Source organism: Perca fluviatilis, chromosome 11, assembly GCF_010015445.1.
Source record: "Perca fluviatilis chromosome 11, GENO_Pfluv_1.0, whole genome shotgun sequence".
NCBI lineage: Eukaryota > Metazoa > Chordata > Actinopteri > Perciformes > Percidae > Perca > Perca fluviatilis.
Window position 1 is genome coordinate 1732830 of NC_053122.1, and position 12658 is coordinate 1745487.

Here is a 12658-nt window from a genome sequence, read left to right on the forward strand (position 1 = left end):
ATATATATATATATATATATATATAGTAACGCTTTATCATAGACACTCAAAGCGCTTCGAGGGGCAGGGGACTCTAACACCATCAATGTGTAGCACCCACCTTACGATGCCAGACGCTCACCACACATTAGCTTGGTAGAGAGGGAGGGGAACGTATTTTTTTATTGGTGGGGAAAACCGGAGTACCTGGAGAAAACCCCACGCACACACCGGGAGAACATGCAAACTCGACAGAGAAAGGCCCGGTACCTTCTTACTGTGAGGCGACAGTGCTAACTATTGGGCCACAGTGCTGACTAAAGAGTTGTATTTGTGTTTCAGTGACCTATTTGGGATGCAGAACCTGTTGAACAATGGAAAGAGCTCATTCTGGAATAATGGTCCGCAGGGTATGAAGAAGATTTACCAAGTAGTTTGTCATTGATGTGGATTTGCTGCTCATGTGGATCCTCCCACAGTGTTACATTAGCAGCTGTAACCACAGGGACTCTGATAAAACTGGAATAATCAGAATCCATCTGATATGAAGCTGTGGTTTGAATACCACTTCCCTCCTCTTTGAAGAGTAGTCAGATATCTGTGTTCAGGTTTCTGTACAGCCTCTTCTACACTTTGTATCACTGTGTTTCTAGAGCACAGTAGTAGAGACCTGTGTCTGCCAGGGTTAGTGTCTTTATGGTCAGTTCAGTTGATTTCACTGTTGTTATGGATTGATATCGCTCATCTGGGATATAATCAGATGTGGAGTCTTTTGCTCCTTTCCAGAGTATAAACTGAGGCGCCTTAAGGTCAGAATGATGTCTGTACCAGTGAAGGTGAATGTAGTCTTTATTAGTCTCATACACACATCTGAGTGTGACAGATTCTCCTTCTCTTTTACTGAATTCATCTCTTACAGGATATATTTTGTCTCCAGCTATTATTCCTGAAAAAAGTGGTGAAAATGAAGTCATTAGACTGGACAGTAACAGTTGAACTATTTAGAGATTTCTGAACTGCAGTTTATAAAAATTCCGATGTTATTAAAATAATGGTTTTCATTTCTGCAGTTTATATAAATCTTTAGAAAATACTAAAACCATGTTGTTCTTTGTATCTTACCAAAGAAAAGAGCAGCAAGAATAATCCACAGCCAATGTTTCATCTCTACAACAAGGTTTAAATCAACAGGAGAAACTAGCTGATGTTCACCATTCAGTTTGAGAATTGTTCTCTTCACAGCAGCACTTATTATTGACTGAATGGTTGAACACAGTGTAGAAGTAGTGCACCTCCTACTTGATAATGTTTCCCTCTAGTGGAGGTTCAAAGTTCAGTACAACAGTGTAGAAAAAAGTCTTCCAGCAGCTTGTCTGTAGGCTCGTTCGAGATTAACTGCTCCTCGCCTGCAGGCCCGGATTGGCTAATCGGGAGCACCGGGATAATTCCCGGTGGGCCGGTCTGGTTGTTTGGTTGTGAGGGCCGGTGTTCAGGTATGGCACTGGGTTGAAATCATAGTTGAATATTATGTATGCTGTCCCTATGCCGCCTGCACTCGCAGCCCACTTTTTGTATTTACAGTATTTATTTGTTCTTGAAGCCCACCGTTCTCTTCATTCATGCAGCCCACTCGCAGAGTGCAGCCTGGTTAATGATGGCCTATTTATGTTCAGAGTCCTCCGACGGCAGCACCTTGCTAAAAAAATAAATAAAAAATACGTCAGCGTACACACGTCACTGGTGCTTGTTGAAGGATGCCACCGCGAGCAAAAATAATCTGTTTTAAACGGGTAGTAGATAGTGCAAAACGGCACTGGAAATCCGTCAATTTAAAAAAGGAGAGCTCTAGAAAGTGACGCGGCCAGATGAACTTTTTCCATTTTTAGCAAAATGCCAAATGAAGACGTTGAGACAGGTAAGCTGAGTTAGTTAGGAGAAGTGACTGCAAACCAGCGGCTATGTTTATGAATCAAACTTGTTCTTGTAGCTCCGCAGCAGCTACTAATCCAGTTTGCTGCTAACAGTGACAATAAGAGCCAGTAAGGTTACCAAGCAGCAGCTATATGAGCCCAGAACTCCAGTTTGGGCAGGTAGGGTTGCTCATTGACTGAATATTATAAGAATTATTGTGTGGTGTTGACCTGCTCTATATGAAAAATGCCCTGGGATAATTAATGATGCCAGATGATTCGGCACTACCATATTGACACTGACTTGACTTGATCAGAAAGCTTTGTAAAAAGGAGAGATTTATGCTGAGAATTATGACAATTTATAAAATATGATTTAGTGTCAGAAGCAGAGCCAGTAGTGTGCATTAGGGATAGCTGCTGTCAGTGTGCATGGCACATCTACTGTAAGCTGTTGTATCACAGTGTGTGATCAAGCAAACATGATCAGATTAGCTACAATATAATCACTTTTTATGCCCAAATATTACTTGTGACCCATTATGAAAGTTGTATGAAATATTCAAACGAAAAAATAGATATCATTAGAAAGTGCAATATGTATCTTGTTCTTTATTTAATCTGTGATTACTTATTTGCACAGAAACAGATTCTGATATTGTTCAACATCATTGGGTTGTTGTTAAGATGTTAACTTTTCTAATAAATCTACATTGTGAAGCAACACTTGGAAATAGTGATATTTTACAAAATACACCAAATTACAAGGATGTAGAGAACAGGGCGCTATTGCAGACTTATATACTAAGGTTTTGATTACATTTTTTTAATATAGTCATTCGTGAAGTAAAGTGGGCCGATCTAAGGCATGAAAATCCAGGGCTGAAAATGAGTTCCAATCCGGCCCTGCTCGCCTGTAAAGTAGAAAAGAGCAGGCGGCAGCAGCCGGGGGCGGTGACAAAAGTCCGCTCCCAAGTTGGACAGTTTCCAGCTGATTCCAGCGGCATCAGGCTGAACAGGAAGTGACAGAAACTATGGGGTTCCTTTTGTGCCAAAATTAAGTCGACACGCTATCTGTCTATGCTTTGTGTTGTCTTCCATGTTTATGTGTCTATTAACTGTTTATGTCTTCGTCTGTCTGTCTATGCTATGTGTCGTCTTCCATGTCTGTGTCTATTAACTGTCTAGGTGTATGTGATTGCCCACATGACTCAACTTTTGTCTGTGTCAAGTCAACTTACTCCTGTCGTCTGTCCTTGTCGTTTGACTGTGTCGTCTTGCTGTGTCAATGCTGCATGTGTCATGACTGTGTTGTTTCACTCTGTCGTTGCTATGCGTCGTTGCTATGCGTCGTTGCTATGCGTCGTTGCTATGCGTCGTTGCTATGCGTCGTTGCTATGCGTCATTGCTATGCGTCGTCTTCTGTCTCTTGCTTCGTTTTGTTGCTTTGTGTCGTTGCTATGCGTCATGTCACTCTGTCGTTAGCAAGAGCTAATGTTAGCTAGCAAGAGTTCCGGCAGTTGATGTCACGCGATCCCCGTCAATATCAAAACACTGCGATCGGAGCTGAGCCAGAGTTAGCTAGCTAAGTTACTAGCTAGTTGTACCTATTGTAGATAGCTAGCTAGATAAATAGATAATTTACTGATCCCAAGGGGAAATAATTTGCTGCCTATTTCAATAAACGCCTTTATTCAGCATGGGGGATAGCTGCTGTGTGCCAGGATGCCAGAACCATCGGAAAAAAAGATAATGGATAGCATTTTATAGGATTTCTGGCTAAAGATCCCGAGAGAAGAAGTAAATGGATTGCTTCCATAAAACGTGCTAGAAGCAGACAGAACCAAACCGAGCGATGGGAGCCCACAAACAATGGATTTTGGTTATGCTGTGACCACTTCATATCAGGTAACGTAACAGAAATATCTTATCCAGACGTTTACGTTTGTGAGTGTTAGTGAGAAAAGGCTTTTTCCTTGCATGCCTCCCAAACAGCTTGTTGGCATGTAGAAAGCGTCTGATGGTTTTTTTTGAGACTTCGTGGCCCCAAGATGCCACTCTTTGATGCAATTCTGTGACAGTGAGCTTAGGACTTTTTTTTACTTCTCTTACCATCCTCCTCACTGTGCGTTTTGGCAAGATAAACTTGGGACCTCTTCCAGCCTTGTTTGTCACTGTTCCAGTTGTTTTAAACTTCTTAATGATTCCTCTGACTGTAGATACGGGCAAGTTAAGGCCAGTGGCTATTTTCTTGTAGCCATTGCCTGACTTACGAAGGTCGACACAAATCTGCCTTACTTGAATTGTGTGTTCTCTTGTCTTTGCCATGTTGACAAATGGGTAAGAGAATTAGGACTCTGTGTCACGTCATATTTATACCCCAGGGAAACAGGAAGTCATGAATTACTATTTAAAAGTTCTTAGATACCCTGACCAACTTTAGCAACTACAGAAAAATATATTTAAAAAAAAAAATCAATTAAATTTTTCAGCGGAATTGTTACGGGTTCCAATAATTGTGGGACACATGATTTCAAGTTTTTTTTTTCTTAATGTGTGATTATTTTTTTTTACCAGTACATTATTTAAGTAATGTACTTAAATAAAAGGTTGGATTCTTCTCTTTTTTTGCATTTGAGTTCTATGTTGTTTAAAAAAAAGGAGAATTTTTAGAAGTCCATGACCCCATCTTAAACAGGGGTGCCAGTAATTGTGGAGGGCACTGTAAATAAGATATTTCTGTCACGAAGTCTCAAAAAAAACCATCAGACGCTTTCTACATGCCAACAAGCTGTTTGGGAGGCATGCAAAGTGGGAGACGATGAACTCTGGTGGTTTTCCTGGATATTGTCGGTACCAGAAGAAATAATCACTAGATGATAATTCCAGGTATCTGTAGGACAGAGTAACAGAGCTGCCTTATAAACTGTTCTTTCTCAACTGGAGTGAGTTCTTCAAAACTTCCACCTAAAGGAAGACATAACTCTGTTATTACATGTAATAAAAGACTTAATACATGATTAACATTCAGATTTTATTAGAATAAAATTTTGCAAGCTGCATCATCTAGCATACCTGTGAGGATGGAGAGAAACAGCAGAGGAAACACGCATTGCTGCAGTGACAGCATGTTGAATAAAGGTAATGTTGATGGTTTGTGTATTGATCTCTGTTGAATATAGAAGTTCCTCTCTCTTCTATAGTTCAGTAACAGCTCAGCTCCTCCCTGAGTCTCTCTGTCAACTTGTAGCTCTGTATTTTCACTTCTTTCAGTTACTATTCTAAGGTAAAGGAATTCCAGACTATATCATATTAAGGTTTAACAGTGTGGATGGTGGATGTTGTGGAGTATTGTGTTGTCTTTGCTCCAAAGGTTTTTGTACAGAGTTTTGGTGTTTCCTGTCACTGTGGGCTGCAGAGCACAGTAGTACACAGCAGAGTCAGACACTACAGCAGAGGAGATCTGCAGATCAACTTGATTTCTCTCCTCATTCAGTCTAGCAGTCAGTCGAGGGTGAGGAGGTTTTGCTTCCACTACTGAAGGTGGTTTAGTATCAGTGATCAGGAGAAGGAACTGAGGAGCTGATCCAGGATCCTGTCGATACCACTGGAGATTTCTGACTTTAACTGAATAGGTACAGGACAGAGTAACATCAGGGCCCTCTGATGAAAACACTTCAGCACTGCTGGCAGTAATATCATCTTCCATCGTGTTACCTAGTGAGGAAAACAACATGTTATATTTACACTTCTGCTGCAAAGTCACATATCCAACATTTGAAAAACATCACACTTATTAGTGATAAAGTGATGACATCTAGATTTGTATTTTTGAAATGTGTAACTTTGAACTCCATCTAAAATCTGAAGTGGATCTTTAAAACTTTGAAAATGTCTTTGTATTTCAGGATTTATAATCAAAAACTTACGTACCAATGAGAGTGAAGCAGAACAGAATTACAGTGAGTGTTTCCATGTCTGCAGAGGTGAAATGCTGTTTTTGAATGTTCAGGATGAATAAGTTTTGTGAGTTGTTTGGTCTGATGTTCACAGCTGGAATCAAACAGTTCTCTGTGATGAAGCCACCTCTGCAGTCAGTCTCATAAAATACACTGAAGTTTAACAGTGTGTGACTCCCTCTGGTGGATGTTGTGGAGTATTGTGTTGTCTTTGCTCCAAAGGTTTTTGTACAGAGTTTTGGTGTTTCCTGTCACTGTGGGCCTCAGAGCACAGTAGTACACAGCAGAGTCAGACACCGTAGCAGAGGAGATGTTCATATGGATTTGTTTGTCCTTCACTTTAATCTCCAGTCCAAGAATTAAATTATTGTTGTTTACTACTCCTCCTAAAGCAGAGTGTGAGATGAGGAACTCTGGTGGTTTTCCTGGATATTTTCGGTACCAGAAGAAATAATCAGTAGATGACAATTCCAAGTATCTGTAGGACAGAGAAACAGAGCTGCCTTCAAAACTATTCTCTTCTTTCTGGACTGGAGTGAGTTCTTCAAAACTGACACCTAAAAACAGAGATAACTGTTATTAGTTTACATTGCAAAACACATAATAAATAATTCACATTCAGATGTTATTGCAATATAACTTTTTCAAGATTCTTAATCTAACTTACCTGTTAGAATGGAAAGAAACAGCAGAGAAAACACACAATGCTGCAGTGACAGCATGTTGAATAAAGGTAATGTTAATGGTTTGTGTATTGAACTCTGTTGAATATAGAAGTTCCTCTCTCTTCTATAGTTCAGTAACAGCTCAGCTCCTCCCTGACTCTCTCCAGCTTGTTGGTGCTCTGTATTTTCACTCCTCTTAGTTACACTTCCACCTTGTTAACAGACTAGCAGCAGCCTTTTGTAAATTATAAATGTTTTTTTTCATGGGAAAAAATCACAGTACATCTTGAGTCAGCTGATATTCAAAGAAAAGCTTGGCGTCAAATATTATACTTCGACTTTGATCGGTATTCCTAACCGACGGTTTAGCATTTTTTGATTACACTCATTTTACAAAAACTTTAGGGGCAAGAAAAATCTCATTTTTAGACTGGAACAGCAGCACTTAATATGTAATAAATCATCTGAATTACTGGACATTACTGGAGAATATAGTCATTACAGTTAGAATTGTACAGCACTTATAAGAGGAGATAAGCATAAGCATGTCAAATGCCATGGTGGGCCAAAACAAAGGGAGCACGGGCCAAACTTTGCCGCAGGGCCCCAAATTGGGCAGTCTTGTTTTAGATGCTACAGTTTCTCAGGAGAGGTCGTCATTCGTGTGACATCGGTGTACCACCAGGTGGTAGTTATGCAGCAACAAAGTATCTGATGGTTTTCACTTGGTGGTAACAATGGGCTTCTCTGGGCAGTTTATAATATTACACAATCTGCTGAATTTGTTATCAGTTTTTCCAAACGTTTTCCGAATTAATTGTTTGTCTGCTCTGGGGTGGGTCCTCAAAACAATCTCAACAGTTGAATTTACTCATGTATGGTGTCGTTGCCTTTGTGTTTGATTCTTAGAAGAAAAAACAGCAGTCAACAGTCACCTCTACCCTTTCTTTTTCCAAACCCGTGTGCAGTATACAAGTACACTAATCTATGATTAGATTTACAACTTGCAACCATTTACATCCTCACACATTCATGATGGCAAGGTTAATATATACTGTACATGGTCAACATAGCACTATATACCTTAAAGCAACACTATGTACTATTTGAGCGATGGGCTTTGGCTGATTAGAGGCATCCATGTTTCTTTGATTTTTGAGACACTTCTGCATTGTATGGCAACAGTTGGCATCAGTTTCCCAGTGGTAATTATGACTGGGATATTGATGTTAACAAGTATTTACAGAAGTTGCCACATGTCATAAACAGCAAAATAAGGAATGAAACTTTACCTTGGTTCACTTGCGTTTAAATGGAGGTCCTTGTAATTGGTACCAAATTGTCAGAATATTACAGGTCTGTAATAGTGTCACTGATATATATATATGTATATATATATATATATATATATATATATATATATATATATATATATATATATATACAGTATCTCACAAAAGTGAGTACACCCCTCACATTTTAGTAAATATTTCATTATATATTTTAATGGGACAACACTGAAGAAATGACAATTTGCTACAATGTAAAGTATTAAGTTTACAGCTTGTTTAACAGTGTAAATGTGCACTTCCCTCAAAATAACTCAACATACAGCCATTAATGTCTAAACCGCTGGCAACAAAAGTCAGTCCACCCCTATGTTAAATTCCCATAGAGGCAGGCAGATTTTTATTTTTAAAGGCCAGTTATTTCATGGATCCAGGATACTATGCATCCTGATAAAGTTCCCTTGGTCTTTGGAATTAAAATAGTCCCCCCACATCATCACATACCCTTCACCATACCTAGAGATTGGCATGGTTTTATGTCAGTTAGCCTAATAGCTAGTTTGATTTGCATTGAGACATGATTTCATGGAAAGTAACCCATTCCAATCTCTAGGTTCTCACTTTTGTGAGGTACTGTATGTGTATATATATATATATATATATATATATATATATATATATGTGTATATATATAGCAACATGACTGAATGCCATGCTAGTAAATAACAATTGCTGGACGGCTGTATAATTTTAAGATGTCAGTTTTTCATCAATCCAACTTGGACGTTGTGTTCAGACTCAATGCAAAGTGAATGAAGTGGTACTATTGCACAAAAATTCAATTTAACTAGCTCCAGGCAACGCAAATTAAATTGAGTTGTCTTCTTGAGTTGAAAACATTTCAACGTAAGGTGACAATTTAAACTTACCCCAAAGCTACAGGAGGCCACCCTGAGAAAACTGGAGCAGACTGAACTCACACACATACACACACCCCTCTGATACGTTCAGTAATTTAAATAGGTCTGGTGTGGAGTCTTTTGACAACTATCTCAGCTGGTTGGAAAAACAGTCGACCAATGTGTTTCATGAGTGAAAAGAATCCAGATTGTCTCATAAAATACACTGAAGTTAAGCAGTGTGTGACTCCCTCTGGTGGACATTGTGGAGTATTGTGTTGTCTTTGCTCCAAACGTTTTTGTACAGAGTTTTGGTGTTTCCTGTCACTGTGGGCCTCACAGCACAGTAGTACACAGCAGAGTCAGACACTTTAGCTGAGGGGATGTTCATGAGGATTTGTTTGTCCTCCACTTTAATCTCCAGTCCAGGGATTACATTATTGTTGCTGACTTCTTTTCCTAAAGCAGAGTTGGAGATGATGAACTCTGGTGGTTTTCCTGGATATTGTCGATACCAGAAGAAATAATCACCCAATGACATTTCCAAATATTTGTAGGACAGAATAACAGAGCTGCCTTCCAAACTGTTCTCTTTTTTCTGGACTGGAGTGAGTTCTTCAAAACTGACACCTAAAGGAAGAGATAACTGTTATTTCATGTTGTAAAAAACGTAATACATGATTCACATTCATATGTTATTAGAATAAAAGTTTTCAGGCTGCATGGTCTAACATACCTGTTAGAATGGAGAGAAACATCAGAGAAAACACACAATGCTGCGATGACAGCATGTTGAATAAAGGTAATGTTGATGGTTTGTGTATTGATCTCTGTTGAATATAGAAGTTCCTCTCTCTTCTATAGTTCAGTAACAACTCAGCTCCTCCCTGACTCTCTCTGTCTCCTCGAAGCTCTGTATTTTCACTTCTCTGTTACTCTACTAGGTACAGGTATTCCAGGCTACATCATATTGTAGTTTAACAGTGTGTGACTCCCTCTGGTGGACATTGTGGAGTATTGTGTTGTCTTTGCTCCAAAGGTTTTTGTACAGAGTTTTGGTGTTTCCTGTCACTGTGGGCCTCACAGCACAGTAATACACAGCAGAGTCAGACATTTCAGCAAAAGAGATCTGCAGATCTATTTTGGTTTTACCCTCACTCACTGAAGCAGACAATCGAGAGTTTGCAGCATTTTGCGTTCCAAATTGAGAGATGAGAAATTCTGGTTGTTTTCCTGGATATTGTCGATACCAGAAGAAATAATCACTACCAGTTGCTTTGGAGTATCTGTAGGACAGAGTAACAGAGCTGCCTTCTAAACTGTTCTTTTCTGTCTCGACTGGAGTGAGTTCTTCACAGCTGACTCCTAATGGAAGAGATAACTCTGTTAGACTTAATACATGATTTACATTCAGATGTTATTGGAATAAAACTTTTTCAAGCTGCATAATCTAACATACCTGTTAGAATGGAAAGACACAGCACAGGAAACACACAATGCTGCAGTGACAGCATGTTGAATGAAGGTAATGTTGATAGATTGTGTGTTGAACTCTGTTAAATATAGAAGTTCCTCTCTCTTCTATAGTTCAGTAACAGTTTAGGTCCTCTCTGAGTCTCTCTGTCTCTTCGTAGCTCTGTATTTTCACTTCTCCTTGTTACTTTTCTTACAAACAAACCTACATCATGAAGAAGTTTAACAGTGTGTGACTCCCTCTGGTGGATGTTGTGGAGTATTGTGTTGTCTTTGCTCCAAAGGTTTTTGTACAGAGTTTTGGTGTTTCCTGTCACTGTGGGCCTCACAGCACAGTAGTACACAGCAGAGTCAGACAGCTGAAGCTTCTGGATCTTCAGAGGAACTGATGTCTTGTTGATTGTAGCATCAAATCTGTCTATGTGGAACTCTGGATCATTGTCTTTTGTGTTTGAGGAACGCTTCAGCATGTACTTTGGGAAATCATTGACTTCTTGTTTGTACCAGAACAAATAGGGATATGTGTCACTGGTCTCAAATGTACAGTCAAGAGTAACTGTCTCTCCTTCAGTAGTAATGACATCTCCTGTTGGCTGGATCACTCTGTCTTCTCCTTTACACTCTGGGGAAGATGAGAACATGCAGAGGAAGAGATGAATTAATAAATATGATTGATTAAAGGAGAACACTCAGTAGTTTAAATAGTTACCTAGCCAGAGAGTCAGAATCAGGATGTTAGTCAGCCAGTGTTTCATGTCTGCAGTGAGAGGGGAGGAGAGAGAGGAAGAGCATTGATACTCTGATGGATCTGGGCCTTCACATCATTGGTCCTTCCTCTTTATCATCTGTTGAAAATCTCTCAACAATTTATGATTGTCTTGAGGTTTATCAGTGTGTGACTCCCTCTAGTGGATGTTGTGGAGTATTGTGTTGTCTTTGCTCCAAAGGTTTTTGTCCAGAGTTTTGGTGTTTCCTGTCACTGTGGGCCTCACAGCACAGTAGTACACAGCAGAGTCAGACACCTTAGCAGAGGAGATGTTCATATGGATTATTTTGTTCTCTACTTCAATCGTCATTCCAGGGATTGGACTTTTCAATGTTCTTCCTGATCCTAAATGAGAGATGATGAACTCTGGTGGTTTTCCTGGATGTTGTCGATATCAGTAAAACTCATCAGCACCAGTTGCTTGTTTGGAGTATCTGTAGGACAGAGTACCAGAGCTCTCTTCTAAACTGTTCTTTTCTTCACAGCTGACACCTAAAGGAAGACAAAACTTTAATTTAATGGTTTTTTTTGTAAAATCCTCGTGAAATGTTTTACATTCAGAAAACAGTGGAGTCAAACTTTTCCTTAACGTAGAATCTAACAAACCTTTAACAATAACTAGAAACAGAAGAGAAAACACACATTGCTGCAGTGACAGCATGTTGAATAAAGGTAAATTGCTATTACGATCCTTAATATTCCAGATTATATATATATATATATATATATATATATATATATATATATATGTAATCAAAAAGTATGCAGTTGACTGATTACCAATATTTTAGATGGTGTGTGACTCCATGTTCCACATCACAAATGTGGAAGCCAAATGGCCTGGTTCTGTGCATGACTCCAGGATTTTCAGAGAGTTTATGCACATTATTTGAACGTGGTAAGGAAAATTTTTTATTTCAAACTCACTTTATTACATAATTTTATTCTGAGCCTAACAAAACTGCATTTTTCCAGGAGCTTACGACGGGATCCTGCTTGGTGACAGGGGCTATGCCTGCAGGCAGTACTTCATGACGCCATTCCCTGACCCAAACCCTGGACCACAAACCTGTTTCAATACAGCTCTAGCCAGGACAAGGGCACGCATTGAAATTACCTTTGGGCAACTAAAGGGAAGATTTCAGTGTCTGAAGGGTCTGAGGGTTGCACCTGACAGGGCCTGCGACATTATTGTTGCATGTGCCATCCTCCACAATATTGCCACTATCAGAAAGGGCCCCTGTGGTGGAGGTGCAGCCTGATCATGACCTCCAGCCAGTGCACTTGGACCAATCTAGTGGCAGAGCTGCATGGGACAGAATTGTGGAACACCATTTTTGATTTTTTATGGGGTTTTTTAAACCTTCATTAAATGAATAATAGAAGACAAGACAACATGCTTAGTTTATTGAGTTTTATTTCAATTATTTTTTGTCTTGATAAGCCAGTGATGGTCATCTTTTGCCTGCAGTAAGATATATTGTTATCCAAGGTTAGCAATAGTACTCTTTGTGAAAATTAGTGTTTTAGCACTTACTCTGAAGTTCCTTTTGAAGCAACTCAATCTATAGTGCCAGTCATTAAGATGTCAAGTTCTATTTCTCCCCTTAATTTTAGTTTTTTAAGGTCAAAATACAAAATTTTCTGTTGAAGATTCCGTTTACATAGGGTACGGATATCACCCTGTGCCATTCAGAAAAAAGAAAAATTAATACAAG

At 39.3% G+C, this 12658-nt stretch overlaps 1 gene segment (V, D, J or C); it reads right to left on the reverse strand.

The window, feature by feature from the left end:
- Nucleotides 1-10470: 10470 nt before the first annotated feature.
- LOC120567890 lies at nt 10471-11010 on the reverse strand (the record flags this gene model as incomplete). The annotated part of the segment is given in 2 exon segments: nt 10471-10796; nt 10884-11010. Coding segments are annotated over 2 exon segments (372 nt in total), but the record flags the coding sequence as incomplete, so codon positions are not given.
- Nucleotides 11011-12658: the final 1648 nt, after the last annotated feature.